Raw genomic sequence first — 18,428 nt, forward strand, 5'->3', positions numbered from 1 at the left:
AAAACATGCCTTACTATAGCCTAAAAATATTCCCTTTCCCATGTTTATGGTCTGTCGCTATATTTTCATTACAGTGCTTCAAATGAGAGTAAAAATTAGTAATTTAACATCAGAAAACTTCTGTCATCTTAATAATACACTGACTGTGATTGTTCTTTCAACGTGTCAGCATGGATTCACCGTGAAGTCATTCTGCCTCAGGCTGAGCATTGCAAAGGCAATTAAAAATACATTACGATATTTGACATGTGGCTGATTAGAGCCTTTCAAGTGGTTGCTGTTGGACATTATTAAGCTAGCCTGGTGTAACAAGTCTCTTCCGTCATTATTTGTCCAATGGCAGAGAGTAAAACAACAGTTCCTGAATGTCAGAGTGAACAGGCTCTCAATGTTCATGTTTGACTGCAGTTGTTATGCTATGTCTTGGCCTCAGTGTCCCATCATGATGTTAGATTGATGACAGCAGCCTGTGTGGATCCAAACCTTCCTGCGATGCCAGGAATAATATTTTCTGTTTACACCAATTCTGTTTGCTCTCTCCAGACTGAACTGAGTGAACAAAGCCGATCAGAATATTTTTCCAGAGTGGGAGAAACCCAAGAGGCTTTAAACAGCCCCACGAAAACAAAGAAGACGCTGCTTCAAAAGATGTGAGTATGATCTAATGCAGAACTTTCCAGGCCCATCAGCCAGTGAGGACACTCGAGTATCTGTTCATATCCTCTTGTCCTTTTGACTCTTTCAGAACCAAACAAGCCAGTGACCAGCAGCAGCAGCAGCGTGCTGACCAGAGAGCCTCCCCTGAAGAACAAAGACAGGAATTAGGTCACAAAGAGACTTGGACTGTCCCAGAGACAGACCCCCTGGTGACATGTCCCAGTGCTATCTCTGAACCTAAGGCTCAGGTGAAGACTGTTCCTTCAGTCTTGGTTTCACACGAAAGAGAAACCAACAAGAGCAAAAGGCTACAAGTGAGCAGCCCTGAGGAAGACCCTCAACCACAGAGGACCAAGAGGACATGTCTTGGAAGAGCTCCAGCTGAAACTCACTCCACTGAGAGCTCGACACAAACATCCAAGCATGACCTTCTTCCTTTGCCACCCCTTCCCCTGGTCCAAGCCAAGGCAGAGTCCAAGGCTTTCCCAGTCTCGGAGTGCACAGAAACCACACTGGAAGTAGAGCTGCTTACGCCAGGGAAACGCGCCCAGAGGCTCCCCCTCACAAGCAATAACACGGCACAGACAAACCAAAACAGGCTGGCCGCAAGTCTGAGGGGCCTATCTGTCAAGCCTGCATCCTCAGGCTGCTCTATTAGTTCCAGATCCACTCGCGCAGAGGAGGGGAACGAGAGTGTGCCCAGAACCTCTAGATTACGACGACTGAAGAGGTCCTGAGGGGGAGACACGAGTGAGTATGTCTGACGCCACAGAGATAGAGATGCTATCGTGTCGGGCTACATGTTTACCCCATGCAGTCGCCTCAGATGACTGCAGTTTGTACGTGTCACAATTTAGTACATGTGTTGTCTTCACACACAGCTCCCAGACAGCACGCGCACACACACAGACACACAGACACAGACACACACACACAGACACACACACACACATATCAAATGTAAAACATATTATTGCAATTGATACATAAGCCACACTTTGTCAAATACTTGAAACAGACTGTGCCTCCACCCATAAGTATTGGTGGTCAAGAGAGGCTTGCAAATGAAAGTCAAAAACCTTTAATTGAAGTTTAGATTTGGTTTTGTGTCGAAGATTGGGGATTTCAGACAGTCAGGAGCCGTGCAGTACGTCATGGCTCTCCGTCTGAAGCGCTGGCTCCTACGTGTCTGAAAAGTGTCCAGTTTCCCCCAGTTGAAGCTCTGCTGTGATTGATTGTTATTTCCACTTTTATTTCATCACACTTTTTTTTTTAAGGAATGTCTTTTTCGTACTTGGATTTTCATTTTAGCCTATTTGCTCTACGCTCCGTTGCTAAGTATCTGAAATCCATCTGTAAATTTGAGGTTTTTTACGGTCAGTTTTTAAACTGAACTCCGACCAAACGTACGCGGTTGTACTGTATGAGGGGCATTTGAAGTATTAGTTGTTTTATAAGGGATGACTGCAGCATCACAGGTTAATGTGGTGGAGTAAAATGTGGGCTGTCATCGCACCATCACTCAGTGGAGCAGTGTTGTGTTTTTGTTGACTAGCGGCTGCAGTGTGCGTGGGGGTAGGAGGGCAGCCAACATTAACTGTGGGTGATTCATATTGTTGCCTGAACGCATTAATCCTGATTTATTTTCCCCTCTATGATAGACGTTTAAATTTTTATAATGGCAAATAAATGTTTTCTGCAAAAAACCTGGCTTAATTTCCAGTGTACGGTTAGACATTCGCATAACCCAGGTTGATGGAGGCAGGTGTCGTGTCTCAACATCGCTGGTTACTGTTACACTAGTCAGTCTGTCCTAATCTACTGTTAGCAAACATCAGTAGAGATGAGAGCTGGCTTCTATTCTCAGAAGGTGTTGATAATCTCCTGCTTTGAATCTAATGCTTTTAAAGCCGATTTTGCACAAGAGTACATTTAAAAAATCAATTCATCTTAATGTAGGCATCTCAGCCGTCATGGCATGAAAGGTCTTAGTTAAGCCGTTCTCTCAAACCGGACCAACAAGAGCGACATTGTCTGGGGATCATGAGGACCAGGAGTATTTTTGTCTCCAGGATTGACTTAATGCAGGGAAGGCTTGCAACAACGTAATTGGCTGTAAACTCATTTGGACATAGACCTTGCTCATGTTTGTGTTGTCTCTACGGCAGGCATCGGTTCCCACGAGAGCTGCATGAGAAAGCTGTCGGTTGCACGGACATGTTTGTCCTGACGTGTCACACACACGACAGACGCTCCACTCACTGTCCGGAAGGAAAAAGAACACTTTAATTCTCTTTTCATACAAAATATTTAATAAATATAACTTTCAAAAATATATTGCCAGATCAACACATAATTCTCAAGTTCATAAGAAAGTCAAAAGAAAAAAAGGGGGAGAAAAAAAAAAGGACAAAAATGTTGCCATGATCTCAAAGAATTAACAAATGAGATAAAAAAATGTTTGTCTTTAAGAGCCTCATTAAAAAAAAGTAATGTGCACAGAAACAAAAGCAGACTCTCACAGAGGAAGGCAGTGTGTTTGATCTGATTCTACAGTGTTCCCATTGCCCCCCCCCCTTACTATTCAAGTACTCGTGGTCTAGCTTATGATATTAGCTGACTAAAGCAGATGGGAATTCTGGCGTGTCCATTGATGTGACTTACTTTGAAATATGTCGTCGAGTTAAAAAAAAAGGCTGCTAAAAAAAAGGCTGCTGTTTTGTTCCCTTAAGTATTTAAAGCAAGAGCGGCAAGCAATATGTCTGCCACCATGTCCGTGGTGCGTCTCCGCAGCAGCTAATGACTCCTTGTTGTCCTTAACTCACTTGCCTTCAATCAAGGTCCTGGCAACACAAAAATGAAATGTAAATTGTGTGGAAGAAAAAAATGAGAGAAAAAAAAATCAGGCCCAAAGTGCCCGTCTTCTGCCTCTATTTTTGTTGAAAATTTGCTTTAATAGAATTTAATTAAAAAAAGTCACTGGAAGAATGGTAGGCTTCCACAGCTATCAAAAACCTTCAAACTAGACATAAATAAAACGGAATGATATCTTAAGGCTCTTGATTATTAAGTTAATAAATCAAATATACACAATGATTAATAAAAAAAATGTACATATCTACATGTTCTAAATTGACATAAATTCTTCATATTGGCAGCAACTGCTGACATTTGAACCCTTCCCTCCCAGCCCCGCCCAGAAAATAAAAATAAATAATAAAGTTGATCTTTGTTTTTTTTCCTCTCTCTCATTTGACAGTTGCTGAAGTCTAAAGCTGAAAAGGCACTTTCTCAAAAAACAGAACTACCAAGGATTCAAACACTCACTAAAAACACTTAGCTCAAGTGTCGAACATGTCCGATTTTTTTTTGTCATCGTTAAACAATTACACCGAGACCCCCCTCTGTGTCCACTGAAGTCATAAACAAAAGGGGAAATGAAATGTAGACACGATTTTTTTTTTGATTTTGTTTTTTTTTTTGCGACTATTTCTACAGTGAAATGTTTACCAGTGCCTTGTGTTTCCAGCCAACCAAAGCAACTGTCACTGCCAGTGTAAGCCAGCTTGTCAAAACTTAAATTAACACGGGGAATATCTGAAAGAAAAAAAAAATACTGTGGGATCACAACTGACATGAAGAGTTTTACCAACCGCACATGTCGGAAAGCTCCCCTGTTTTCACCCACCACCGGGGTGCAAAGGCGTGAGGCTTGGTTGCACAGCAACACAGCTGTCTGCTATACAATGTAGTCCATTCTGTTTATGCTGTTTGCCGTCTCCAAGTCTCTGTTGTCCTGTTTATTAGTCCAATTAGGGTGTTTGGACGTGGAGTTGGAGATGGGCATCTTCTCGTCCCTCTCCACCAGTGTGTATGCTGGCTGTTTGGCAAAGCGGCTCTTCTGCAAGTGCCTCTCCTTGTCATCCTCGTCCCCCTCGGGACTGTTTGTCCTTATTTTGGCAATGAGGGAGTTCTTGTTTTCGTAGTCTTTTATGGCCACCGTGAGGCCCACGTGCTTCTCTATAGGATTCTTGATCTGGTTGAGCTGTTCCCTCACATTGTTGGTGGTGTTGTCCTCGGAGACGGCGACCGACGTCCCGTTGTGGCCGCCCTGCTTCCGCCGGCGACGCATGCACCACAGCAGTGTAGAGACCAGCACCAGGACCCAGATCACAATGAAGACGGAGCTCAGGAGCGGTACTAGGTAGTCTGAAGGAAGGGAAGACAGATTACCACCAATTGCTCAAAAGCTAGCTGTGATTAATCCACAGCGACCGCGTGTAGCCCATACCCAGCAGATGTATGGGCTACATAGAGTATAACGATATACAGTGTGCAACATTTCACCTTAGCTTTAAAATCTAAATAATCTTCACGCAATAAACACGTTAATTTTTGACAGCCTAGAAGATAGCACCCCGATCAACCAATGATATAAGTAAAAAAAAAAGAACCAACAATTCTGACCACAAACCACAGTTTAGATGATATTGTAACGTGAAGTTTTCAGAAATCATTAGCATGCCTTAACTGTTGCAACCTGACCTCCACGTCCTGAACAGAGGATGGAGGCGGCTTGTGTTTGGATGTGGCGGCTGTCTGCTGTCACCATGTTGATAAATGGTAGACACATGCAGGAGTCTTACTACGAGATAAGCCAGTCCCTGCAGCAGCCAATCACAGTGTTGCCAAAGAGCTCTGCTGGTTCCTAATGGAATCCTGGCAGGTTTTTTTTTAATCTCCATAATAACTGCCATGAAATGGTAAACCTGAGCAGGTCCAGTTGTGTGGGATGGGAAGCTTTTTTAAAAATGTATTTATTCGTTTACACTTTTTTTGTTGCAATGTTCTCATACTTAGGGCTTGGCTCCATCACATCTGATCCTTAACTCCATCCCCCCCCCCAAAAAAAAAACCCAAAACAAAACAATGCTCCACCCACTTCTACAGACAGCAAGTGTGTACAAGCCTGGATAACTGAAGAAGCAACAAGCAGGGGTTTGGATGTGGTTCATACCAGTTTTGCTGGGGCTTGGCATACGGACTTCTGCAATGGCAGAGATTATGGTGTTGTTCCCATTGTGTTTGCTAACCAAGTCGATTATCCTGTCTGTGATCTCTTTGATGGGGCTGTGGTCCAGGCGATGGTCCCCTGTTGACTACAAGAGCCAAAGAGATGAAAAAGACGAAAAAAGAATAGATTAGCTTGTCCCATTATGTGTCAATTTATTCTAAAGACAAATAAAGTAAAATCCCTTTTATAAACCCAATCCAGTCCATCTCAGAGCTGTTAAAGAAAGCACGCTGCAGGTTATAAATCAACAGGGACATTTTTTTGAGTGCATGTGTTAATAGCAGCAGACACACACGTGGCAGACTGACGGAAAGAGAATGTACTTACGATACAGACGTGGATCTCGTTGCTGGCTGAGTATGAGGGGTCACAAGTTATGGACACGGAATGCTCCAAGGAGAAATTCTTCACCACGTAGTGCCTCAGCTGCTTACACACTCCCTCCACAGTCAAACCCTGAATTTGCTGAGGAAATAAGAGTAATGTCAGCGTACGCGGAAATGAAGATGTTAATCAGGGCGACGGCCCGGCCTGTATCCTGGCAGCAGGGTGAGAGCTCTTTGGTCTGGATCCACCTTATTTGGATTAAAAACCACAGGCTCATTATATTCATCACTATCTGCTGTCATGCTTGTTAGACAATTGGCAAGAGTTGATCCTGTGTTGACAGAGTCGCCAGTGTTAGCTCAAATCCATATGCTCCTTAAATGGATCTTGCAGTGTGGCTGAAATTTAGATCCGATTTTCACCAAAAGTTAAATAAAGACAAGTATTTAAGTTTGTTTCTTTTTTTTTTTTTCAAACAAAGAATTACATATGAATGGCTGACTTGTTTTTATTATAATTCGCTGTAGAGAGACTGGCTGGGTGTACATGAAACCCTCGTCTGTCACGGTTGGCTTTTCCAATTCATTTGACTGCGGTTGTGAAGGTTAGCTTGAAAAATGACCCTGTGGCTCAACATCGCCCTCCTTGTCGCTGAGCTAACTCACCGGGGACATGATCTCCTTGTTAAAGGTGAAGGTGATGTTGGCACAGCTGTCGTCCTGGTAACCAGAGCTGGGGTGGCATTTAGGGAGAGGCGGGGGAGGGTTGGAGTGCCAGCACTCTCCTAAGTCCAGGCAGGGCTTGATAAAGCAGTGGCCCTCCCTGATGGGGATGCAACTCTGACTGGAGGGGCAGCCACCTTGGCCCTTAGAACTCAGTGTGCAGGACTGAGGTCCGCACCACATCTGGAAAGGAAACGTCACAGATTAATTTACAAAACTGACAAAAAAACAAATAATCTCAATTCAAAGTCATCACAACAGTGAATCACACACGACAACATCTGAAACCTGGAGGGAGAAGCATTTGTTCATCACATTATTCTGATGCTGGTGAATGATGACAAGTCTGAACTTATAAAGTTTAGAAGCTGAATTCATCACATGTGTAATGTTCAACACTCTTATCTGACTTTTGTCTTAGGCTTTTGGCAAACATTCCATATGTTTCTGCACAAGGATTAAATGGCAGAGGTTCAACACTCAGGCCTTTTCTCAGTCAGGGATTACAGCAGCATTAAAAAAAAAAAAAGATTAATTTCTGCAGTGTATGTCCAGGGATTTGCTTCCATCATCTCTGTGAAACACACAATCTTGCCCTAATCCCAGCTATTATTGTAATCCCACATCAGACTACATTACTGGTGGGAGCTGTACCTCATAGACCTGTATCATTTTCAGCCCATGATGCATTTTCTTCCTAGGGAGCTGTGTGTAAGACACTGTTGTTCATGTGACTGGAGCAGGATAATAGTAGCACCACTTCAGGCATCTGCTATATCACTGTGTGTATTTGTATGTTTACAAAATAACCAATAAAGCTGCTGCTCCTTCTTTTGCTTTTAAAAAGTGTATTTTTCTACTGGTCAACATCTTGTCCCAGAAGCATCCTGACTACAGGAAAAGAAAAACACAGACAGAGGGTGCTGTCCTTGCAGATGAACACACCACTAAATATGTCCTGTGACTACGAAAATCTGAGGGGATGATTTTCTGAGCGTATTTTTAAATACTGTATATTTGAGTCTGCATTCAGGTGGTTCACACATACCTTTGTGCACACCACCTTCCCGTTGGAACATTGACATGTGTTGCAGTCTTCGTCCCATTTGACTCCATCAGGGGTGGTGTGTCCGTTAACAGTGCAAGGTTTTCTTGTAACTGTTGAAGGCGGTGACAATTAAAAAATAAACATACAGACAAACTCGGCCAGGTGACTTAGACTTGATAACTGCATTCGTGAGGACCCACCGTCCTGACACTGCAGTCCGGTCCTGTCTGGTGGACACAAGCAGCGATATCGGTTGATCTCATCCACGCAAGTAGAGCCAAAGGCACAGGGAGAAGACTGGCACTCATTAATATCTGTCAGGAGGAGAGCGAGGGTTAAGAGACGTCTCCTTCACGAAGTTAAGAGCAGAGCCAGACGACACACAAATATTGAGTTAAGCAGTCAGCACACAAATCTAATTCCTTGGCTAAATTCACCAGGGTCATGTGTTATTTCAACAGAGGATGCATATAAACACCAGGTAATACCAAAACAAGCTGACTTGCTTCAAATCACGTTTGCTCAGTGCAGCGTTATTAAAGCAGTATCATTAGCAGACAGATGGGAACTTGGTGCCGGACTTAGCAGAACAAAGACTTTGTGATGGTAAAGAATGTGGCCATCTGAAAGCCTTTATGAGGGAAAACAATCTGTGTAATCAGTGTCAGGGAGTATGGCTGATGTGCTGCTGAGTCTGCTGGGCTGGTCTACCCCAGGGGACAGCAGCAGGGCTCACAGAGGTGACTCCAAAATGACTCTGTCTGGACTGCAGCCGAGTGTACAGATAATTGGCCAATGGGACTTTTTATGTTTCAGAGAAAAAGCCGTTTTTGGACAATAGATCAGTTGATACTCACTGATGCGACAGTCTGGACCGGCAAAGCCCGGGGCACACTCGCAACGGTACCAGTTATCACCGTCCACACAGGTCCCACTGTTGTAGCTGTGACAAAAACAAAACAAAACAAGAGGAGGAGCCGAGGTTAGTATCTCAGGGTGTTCAAAGATACTTGCGCTGATGTCTTTTATATCAAACACCACTAGACACAAATCCTCTTTGTAGTCAACTTACAATAAAATTCCTCAAAGCAATTATGGCAATCAGACTGTTTTTTTATTGGACAAGAGTGCAAGGATTTGGGGAGTGAGCTCCTGTGGTATGTGGCTAAATAAGAGCCATGTCAGGGAGTTGACAGTAAAGGGTTTGATGACTGCATTCCCTGGAATGACAAAGAAGGGTGTATGCCTAGTTCTCAGGGAGGATATGGTAAGAAAAGCAGTAAAGCCTGCAGGTGAGAAACTATGACGGACAGAAACAAACAAACAAAACAAAAAAAGACTGTTTGCAGTCCAAATTCACTTACCATGGGTGGGGACTGCAGTCATTTGTGTCTGTAAGAAAAAGAAATGAAAAGTGAATAAAACAGAGTCAGAGTCTCACTCTCATCTACAAATGTTTATTGCACATAACGAGGAGCACGTCTGAGCTTGCGTGAGCAGAGGCATGTTGGACGAGTATGGCCTCAACTGATTACGATGCCTTATTAAACACAAAGTGCAAACAACTGAGCCGACCCTCACTCCAGGCCCTAGTCATAATACGTTCAAATACTTGAATATTTGAACATAACATGAGAAAATACAGCCTTTTTAAAAACCCAGGTTCCTGCCTCGGCTAACGGGAAATTTTATGTTTGGGAGAACACGCGTTCAGGGCAGAAATCCCAGGGAAATGAAGGAGGGCTGTAGAACAAGCAGACATATCGCTGTTTGGACAAGAATGCAACGGCTGGAGCGTGGAGTGTGTTGGAGGAGGAAGAAGGGGAGGTGGAAGAAACATCTGTCTCCACTTTCCTCAGCCTTTCTCCCTCCTCCGCCTCCTCCTGTTCTGTCTCCCCTCATGAACGACAGCAGCCGGTGAGGGATGAAAAAGTTAAAAAGGAAAAAAAAAAAATGGTACAAATCTAGAGTCAGATTTTATCAGATGCAGGAGTTCACCTTTGCACTGAGATGAAGGGAGGTTTATCATCATTGAACGGCGATAAATGTCCACTGTTCCCCCCTCTTACCACTGGCCTTCAAACAGCACTTACTCTGTGTGCACGTGGGACCCTCCCAGCCTTCTTTGCAGACGCAGGTGAATGACTCCCCAGTTACCACACATGTGCCTCCATTCTCACATGGGTTGGGAAGACAACTTGAGTTTTTGGCTACAGATAATAAAGGAGAACAGGGAAAAACAATCAGAAATTATCAGTGAAATCCTAAACCACAGAGGGGGAAATCCTCAGTGCTGCTGCAGCCTTTTATTAAAAGCTGCTTTTTTTTCTTCTTTTTTTCCTCAGGAAATGTACATTCCACTGACTTTGTAGTGAATTGTCAGTGTAATCATTGATTTTAAGCAGATTTCTGTCAGCGCTCATAGGAGTGGGTGTAGTGGGCGAGGTGGGAGAGGAAGTGATGACAGAGTAAGAGGATAAAACGGTTTGTTGACCTCGCTGATCTGACAGACCTGATTAATATCCAGGACAAGATGGATCGCTCTCACAACACATTTATTTTATTTAGTTGTCTCTCTGAGCATGTGTGAGTGTGTATGTGAAAAGGAGAACCTGACAAAGCAACCATAACTCTGTGTCTCACCTATGTTGCAGGTCGTCCCCTCCCATCCTGGCGAACACTTGCATTGGAACGCATTGCCCTCGTCATGGCAGGTGCCACCATTGTTGCACGTGGCTTCATCACATTGGCTTTCGCCTGAAGGGAACATTTAAAAAAAGGACTGTTTTGAGATTTGCACCTACATGAGCCACAAGTAAACATGCACTCTATAGATGGGGTAATTATGTACAGCTATAAGCACATACCAACAGCCTGCACAGACAGACTACCTGGGTGTGGAAAAACAAAGAAAAAAAAGAGGAAAAAGGACTCTTACGGGAGTGGCATGTCTTTCCCTTCCAGCCATTTTTACACTCGCAAAAAAAGTCAGTCACCAGGTCTCGACATGTCCCTCCATTATGACAGGGGTTGGTGCTGCAGTCATCTATGTCTGGTGGAGACATCGGACATGAGAGTGATTTACATGCAACACACCAGACCTGTATGTTGACATGTGGGTTTGACCCTCACATGAGGTCATCTGCAGCAGTACAAGCCCCACTTACTGATTTCACAGTGGTCACCTTCCCAGCCATCGCCGCATATGCACTGATACACGCTGACTTTGTCAATGCAGGTACCTCCATTTCGACATGGATTACTCTCACAGTCATTTATATCTGAAATTGCCCAAAAGAAATAGTGGCAAATAAAAAAAATTAAATTAGTTTTTTGGTTTCTTTTGACAGTCTTGATTTGTCTGTTTTACGTGTGAAACCTTACTCTCGTGACAGTAGGTGCCCCTGAAGCCCTCCTGACATTCACAGCTGAACTGGCCCCCAGCCTGGCTTCGGCACTGGCCGTGAGGTCCACACACATTTGAGGAAATGTAACGCTCTCCTCCTGGTGTGCTGTTGGATGCCACAGCTACCGTGCAGCTGTCGATCACTGTAAAGAGGAGAGACAGTTAGGCTGCAAAACAACTGGAAGAGCCTGTTTGTTCGTCATCACAAAAAAGCTGTTTGTGCCCTGCAGGTAAAAGGATGAATAGGGATCTTATCCTTGGTATCAAATAATTTATATGACCATCAAGAAGTCATTACTCAAGAAGACATTATATCCAACCACTGTGTGAGAAACAGCAGCACAGTGCTGCCACGCAGTGCCGACCACGTTAAAGAAACCCTTTCACTTAGATAAAGGGAACATTTCAGTGAAAGATATGAAAAGAAATGAAGTAACAGGAGATACTGCAGTACATTACACTGCTTTCACAAGCAATTAGGATTAATCCTTGTCAGACTAAAATACGATCCTTTCCCCATCTGATCGGGTTAAGGTTTTCCCCTGTAATCACTTTTGTTCTTGCCAATGGCACAGAGAACCTCACCGTCTGGTATCTCACTCCCTGGTTGGTCCACTCTATTTCATGTACATGCACAGAAAAAAATGAGTGTGCTCATTGAAAGAAGAAAAAAAAAGTGGGGTAGCCCACCAAGTCATTATAAAGAACACACACAGTGCTATCAGGCTTTTGCCAGATTTTCTGCAAACTCAGAAAAGGGAATAATCATTGGAACGACTTAGCCGCGTAGATTTAGGGGGCAGCCATCAAGGAATCTACCCCCCCATTTCCACCTCCAAAATAACTGCTCACCTTGGCCAAGAACATAAGTGTAAGTGATATTACTCTCTGGGGAAATGTGGTTAAAGGTTGTGGACAAATGATTACCACCTGACCTTGTGTTTTAGAAAACACTCTGGGAAAATCACAAAGAGCAGAAACCTGGTGAAGGCCTGCGGGACACGTACCTTTACACGTCGTGGTGCGGCAGTGGTCCTTGAGGTGGGAGCAGTTTTTCCCCTCGTAATCCTCTGGACATGCACAGTAGTAGTCTGTGGCCAGGTTGAAGCAGGCTGCTCCATTCTGACACGGGTTAGGCAAGCAGTAATCGATATCCAGCTATGGCAGCAGAGATATTAAAGTGAGAGCTGAGAACCTGATAGCTGACATGGTTTTCTGCTACACTAAACAGAGTGAAACCCACAGCATCCTCCCTGCTGGCTGTGCCAGGAAATAACACACGCATTGCGCTTTGAGGAAGGGGGAAAAACAAGTCAGAGACATAGGAGCTGTCCTCTGAGTCTGGGCTTCAGCACTAAGGAATGTATCCAACTGTAGCCAGGAGCAGCTTTAACAAAGCAGCCATTTTTAAGAAGGACAAGGGAACAGCAGCCTTTTAAAGGGTGGGGTAGGAAAACTTTACGGCAAACCCAGTGATACAGCAATGCTGGCAGCAGGGAGAGAAGGGGGGTGGCATACAGGCCTAAAAGATGCTAAATTTTTGCAGGGAGCATGGATGGATGTGGGCCTAATTTTGTGTGGGATGGTGGTGGGAGTCTGGCCTTACCTGGCAGAGATTTCCTGAGAAGCCAGCCAGACACAGGCACTGGAAGCCATTTACTTCATCCTGACAGCGGCCGCCGTTCAGACATGGCGAGGTGGAGCACTCATCAATGTCTCTCTCACAGTGCTCACCAGTGAAACCAGGGGGGCATAAGCAACGATAACCATTTACCAAGTCCTAGGAGATGGAAATCAAAGTCAGTAGTTTTCACAGGGTGGGGGTCTTTAACAAGGACACTTTAAATGACTGAACAGAATGCAAGTAAGGTCAAGAGTGGAGCTGCAATGATCTTGGAGGAAAATCATCACCTCTACATTCATTTCAACACATTTTCCTGGCCCAGGTTCAACACAATAATGTTTACTGTAATTCAATCCACCATCGTCAAAAAATCTCTTATGTCCCTCCCTTGGTGAACCTTCTGAACCTACTGCCCCCAGGTTTGATTTCACAGAGGAATTCCACAATAATTTCAATGAGAACAAAAACAGTCCACAGTAAATTTACCAGGATTAAAAGAAAAAACAAAATAAGAGATATATCACAACATAAACAAACAAAACAAAGTTAGAAAAAGATTGTTACACTCAGAACCAAACACACACCTTACAAGTTCCTCCATTTTGGCACTGGTCCTTGCAGTCGTTTATATCTACACAAGAAAACAAATCAAGATTAATTCTGGGCAACATGACTGAAAAAAAGTCTATGCTTTATGTTTCCCATGATAGGGGCCTTTAAAAACACTGTCAGCTCAAGATCTAAGGAGAGCTCAGTGAGAGCTGGGTACTGTGGCTGCAGAGTGAGGGCAACATGGAGTATTGTGCAATACTGTCTGCTGCCAAGTGAAACTAGTGCTCGGATTGTTTGGAGTCACCTCTAATCACCATAGCTGGCCTTGGCCACACACGGGGAAGGCAATAGTACAAGGAAAATCATACTGCAGGGAAAAGGCAGCCAATGTTTTGCTTTATGTTATTTGCACAGATTAAAATCAGGCTGCTCTAACAGACGAGTGAAAAAAGGGTAGAAGAAGCTGGACAGGTGTCCCACTCCACAGCTGCTGCTGACAGCATCCTACTCACTGATGTCGCAGTTTTGCCCCATCCAACCAGGGACACACTCGCAGAAGTATCCACCAATCAGGTTGCGGCACGAGTTTGCATTGACACAAGGCTTGCTATCACATTCATTGGCATCTAAAGGAGGAGAGAGAGGGAGGAGAGAGAGGGAGGAGAGAGAGGGAGGAGAGAGAGGGAGGGAGAGAGAGAGAGAGAGCTTAGTGGCAGTTGCAGTTGCATGTGCTGCTGACAGGTGTGAAGTCAGAAAAGGGAGTGGAGGAGCTCAGGTGACTCACCTATCAAACACGTTTTCCCCGTCCACTGTGAGGGACAGTGACATTTGTAACTATTGACCAGGTCCTGGCAGGTACCTCCATGGTTACAGGGGTTTGGAGAGCAGTCGTCAACATCTGTGAATGAACACAAGGGTGGTTACACAAAAATGGTACAACACAACATGATGAACCATTAAGATGTGACATTCGTACTTATAGTGCAGGAGGGGCCACTCCAGCCGGGCAAACACAGACAGTCGTAGCCTTGACTGGTTTCTGAACAGCTCCCTCCATTAGAGCAGGGGTTGGACAGGCAGGCATGATCGGCTGGGGGATGACAAGACAGTTTAAAATACAGACACACAAATATACACTTTAGTCAATTAATAAACTTTTATTTTGCACAATTCAACTGTTGATGATAAAGGTGTAGCATGTGTATTAACAAAGTCTATAATTTCATTTTTATTTATTGCATTAAAGACCACAATCTCACCCATTTAAAATATTCTCCCTCCTCCTTTTCTCTTGTCCTTAAACTTTCCCAAATTTTCCCAAAGACACTCACACTCGCTGCCCAGCAGAACACACTGCCAGGAAATCATCTTTCATGCTATGTTGACCTGACCAACACACCGTGACTTCCCTCCGACTCCCCGCCATTCTTCTTCTCAAAAGGCGTCAGAAGATTAAAGTGTGGCGGGAGTGATGTGTGCATGTGTGTGTGGGGGGCTGTATTTCAGTTAGTGAGCTCCTCTAAGAAGTTAAGAATGAGGGGATCCTAACTGAATCAAAAATTAATTATTCACTCTGGGAGTTAGACAGTTGGTGTGGTCAATGAACAGTTCTGGGTAAACAGCCGGTGGGAGAAGGAAAGGCTTTGTAACCAGAGGCTTCTATGTTACGTGTCCCGACGTGTCCCCTAGTCTGCAGACCTCCTGTTACGAAGGGCACAGTATCCTGACATCTCTGCAGTTAAGCTGTCAGCACCCGGCAAGGCTTAGATTTAATGAGGAACAAAAAACATCATCTCCATGGTAAAGTGTCCACAGCAGCTGAATCTTAGGATGCCACACCCATATCTGTGGTGTCTGAGAAGTGAAGGGACGACTAGCCGACGAATTCTAAACCCACGGATGGCCTGACTCAAAGGCCAGTGACGATGAGTGGAAACCAATTACTGCCAAGTTACCACCTTCTCCAATGACAGAGATGGAAACACCTTTGCCCTTTTAAATAGAGGCTCCCTTTTATAATCACATTCATACTTTTAAAACCATTCAGATGACAAACAATGGAAAATGGATTATTTTAAATTAGCTCTAACATTAGTGCACGTTCTCAACTGGTGTAGGAAATTAAGTACATTGAACTGAATCCAATCCAATATTTTCTACCATGTGTAATTCTGCAGTACTTTAAACTCCACATTGTAGTTCACAAGAAAATTAGTAAACCTTTAAAGTCATTGTTAATAGTGTTGACATTACCTGGTTTATGTAGCCGACTTTACTGTAAACACTAGGAACAAGAGCCAAATATCTTGGTGTCACTCACCCCTCTCACAGTTGGCACCAGAATAACCATCCGCACATGTACACTGGTACTTGTCAGGTCCTGTGTTGATACATGTCCCTCCATTCAAGCAGGGCTGGTGAGTGCCACAGTAGTTCAGATCTGTAAAGAAGTGTGTTTGGCAGAAACATTTAGGCTAGTGTTTAACACATCACAGCTAACCTGCCACAGCATCGACAGAAAGTAGAATATACCTTTGTCACAAAGGTGGCCGCCCCAGTTGGTGTCACATAGACACTGCCAGGGCTCCACACATGTGCCGTGCACACATCCTGGATGAGGGATGCATTTGTCACAGTACTGGCCCTGCCAGCCATAGAGGCACCTGTCACACACACACAACACATGACATCAGCTTCACCTGCACTATATAATACAATTTATTAATTCTAACCAGGCCAGAATATTTCCAATCCCAACTTCCAACTAATTAATAACTATTTAATAACTAAATGTATTTATATAAATGTCTATATGGATATAAACAAAGCTGTAGAAATATCAGAGAAATATTTCAATTTGTTCTTAATGTACTGTGCCTGCTACAACAACTTACCTTTGGCATTAAAGAAACAAAAGCAGCACAAATTAGTGTTTTGGTCTGACTCCAAGATCAGGGAGTGCTGGTATCTACTCTTAAATAACATTACAACCACAACAACAGCTTACATGTCAATACAATATATCAATACCTAGTGTTATTATATTGAGTGCCAAAGGCAAAATAATAATAATAATAATAACTATACACAGATATGTTACACTGTCATATGAGAAAAGTTCATTGTATTTTTTTATCATTTTTGAATTTTATTTTTATTTTATTACAGAAGGTAATACTACAAAGTATTTAAAGGACCTTTCAGGCTTAGAACACTTTTTTTTAGGAGGTATGCAAATTAAAATAGAGCCTTAGTACAAAGTTCAATTGAAACCTAATCAATTTAGCTTTTAGTTATATTTAGCAGTTCTACAAAACATGAAATCCTCCACTTTTATCCTCTGGATATAAAAGTTTTTTTGCTTATTTTTTTTAAACCAACAGAAGGCCAGCAGACCCTCTGGGCTCAGTGAGTCGTATATCATAAAAATTATAAGCACTAATAAAAACATAACCAAATACACAGAAAAAAAGATACAAAAAGTACATTTGTTCGACAGAAGAGGCCTTTGCAAGCTAACTAGCTAATAGCTCATCCAGACCCAATAGGCTCAAGGTAGGCTTAATGCCAACCCTTCTACAGGAAGTGTTTAAATTAAACTTAACTTTCACTGCATCAGCAGCAAAAACTAATAATCTGTTTCTGATGGAATCCACTCCAGCATATACAACCTGACACTTGTACAAATGAAACAAACAAAGAGGCCGTATTCTCACAACAGAGCTGCGTCTTTAAAGACCACAAATGAATCTTAAGAAGCCGAGTGTTTACGCAAGAGTTTTTAAACAATGCACGAAGATGGGGAAACTGAGCAGTATTTAGCATTGTACCAAAGAGAAAAAAACAAAACACTAAATTACAGTTCCAATGGGACCTTTAGCACAGCTAACATTAGCATGCGGCCAGACGCTCCCTTTAACAACACTCTGCCTGTGGTTTGGCAGCAGTGACATCTTCGCAGAGATGAGTGTTCAGCCTTCTTTGCTGATGCACTGCTGCTCAACTTGGTTCTCATGAGTCAGGAGTCATTGCTTTCGCCCCAAGGCTGATGAGGGGAACGCAGCCTGCTGACCACCGAAATGTCCTGGTCCATAATTATGCTGATAATGCTGCCCTTTTCTCCTTGGGCTTCATAATTAAGACAGCAATCTTGTGTGACTGATAAGGCCGCTCTTTACAAGGTTGTGAAGTGGTGATACAGTTGCTGCAGTGGAGCCAAGAGACAGGAAACTAACTATGCCTCCGGGGAGCAGTGCACTGATTAGCCCCAAGAAACGGATGGACTGTAAAAATAAACGCTGTGTTTAAGTAAACCTCAGTCTGTGATTAAAGGGGCTATTCTTAAAAGTGTGCTAATCCTCTTCATGAGAAGCAGAGTAGGATTCCCCGGCAGGGTCCAAAATCATTATTACCCACACAAATTACTGGAAAATTTGACATTACATTGTGTATTGCCCCTGATACAGAGAAGATTAACATCTTTAACATAAAAACAAGCCTCTTTATGACTTTGTGGATGGATAGGATTTAACTGCAATGTTGCAAATTCCTTTTTTTATTACGTGAACCTCTTTTAATTAATTAAATGGCTCTTTTTTTCGCTGGTATAAAGAATAAAACCTGAAAGAATTATTAAAAAGCCTCCAGCCACAAGGAAATCCCACAGAACATAATTAGGCAATGTCTGATCTAGCCTGCACCATACTGCAATTCATTATTTAGCATAGCTGAAGAGCCCAACGATGGGAAAGAACTACAGCTACAACAGTAGTAGAGCTTGCTTGGACACTTTGTTGGCAGACAAACTGCATATAAACATTTCAACCCAGATCTTCAAATACAGCCACACCTGCACTGAGACAAAAGCAATTCAACCTCTTGTTCTGCCAGTGGCCTCACAAGCACATTCAAGACACCTGATGATGTCAAAAGCATGGGAAAAACAACAAGATGGTGCAGTAAAGGAACGAGCCTGATCATCACTGTTCTGGTTATATCATATATATATATATATATAT

General features: G+C 43.2%; 2 protein-coding genes across 2 annotated transcripts in view; one reads left to right on the forward strand and one right to left on the reverse strand.

Annotated features, from left to right (window-relative positions):
• The first annotated feature begins 40 nt into the window (after nt 1–40).
• On the forward strand, nt 41–10,622 carry slx4ip (SLX4 interacting protein). Its single transcript, XM_025060539.1, has 3 exons — nt 41–650; nt 746–1,407; nt 10,483–10,622. The coding sequence occupies exons 1-2, from the start codon at nt 457–459 to the stop codon at nt 1,392–1,394; spliced, it is 843 nt and encodes a 280-aa protein (XP_024916307.1). The 5' UTR covers nt 41–456; the 3' UTR covers nt 1,395–1,407; nt 10,483–10,622.
• Nucleotides 4,020–18,428, reverse strand: part of jag1b (jagged canonical Notch ligand 1b) — a 106,267-nt gene continuing 91,858 nt past the window's right edge. The window contains exons 7-27 of the mRNA XM_008321926.3: nt 15,943–16,073; nt 15,731–15,850; nt 14,387–14,500; nt 14,195–14,308; nt 13,923–14,036; nt 13,443–13,489; nt 12,841–13,014; nt 12,242–12,392; nt 11,213–11,377; nt 10,996–11,109; nt 10,767–10,880; nt 10,472–10,585; nt 9,922–10,038; nt 9,193–9,220; nt 8,686–8,771; nt 8,029–8,142; nt 7,829–7,938; nt 6,724–6,963; nt 6,059–6,196; nt 5,675–5,816; nt 4,020–4,866 (exon numbers count right to left, since the gene is read on the reverse strand). Coding sequence (XP_008320148.1) covers nt 4,397–4,866; nt 5,675–5,816; nt 6,059–6,196; nt 6,724–6,963; nt 7,829–7,938; nt 8,029–8,142; nt 8,686–8,771; nt 9,193–9,220; nt 9,922–10,038; nt 10,472–10,585; nt 10,767–10,880; nt 10,996–11,109; nt 11,213–11,377; nt 12,242–12,392; nt 12,841–13,014; nt 13,443–13,489; nt 13,923–14,036; nt 14,195–14,308; nt 14,387–14,500; nt 15,731–15,850; nt 15,943–16,073 — 2,917 coding nt within the window. The 3' untranslated portion in view covers nt 4,020–4,396. The remainder of the gene's footprint in view (nt 4,867–5,674; nt 5,817–6,058; nt 6,197–6,723; nt 6,964–7,828; nt 7,939–8,028; nt 8,143–8,685; nt 8,772–9,192; nt 9,221–9,921; nt 10,039–10,471; nt 10,586–10,766; nt 10,881–10,995; nt 11,110–11,212; nt 11,378–12,241; nt 12,393–12,840; nt 13,015–13,442; nt 13,490–13,922; nt 14,037–14,194; nt 14,309–14,386; nt 14,501–15,730; nt 15,851–15,942; nt 16,074–18,428) is intronic.

The sequence above is a fragment of the Cynoglossus semilaevis genome, chromosome 12 (assembly GCF_000523025.1).
Source record: "Cynoglossus semilaevis isolate Cse_v1.0 chromosome 12, Cse_v1.0, whole genome shotgun sequence".
NCBI lineage: Eukaryota > Metazoa > Chordata > Actinopteri > Pleuronectiformes > Cynoglossidae > Cynoglossus > Cynoglossus semilaevis.

Coding starts and splice junctions, on each gene's coding strand:
- slx4ip (XM_025060539.1), top strand. CDS start 457: ATGACAGCAGCCTGTGTGGATCCAAACCTTCCTGCGATGCCAGGAATA. Junction 651..745: donor AAGACGCTGCTTCAAAAGAT/GTGAGTATGATC, acceptor TGACTCTTTCAG/AACCAAACAAGCCAGTGACC.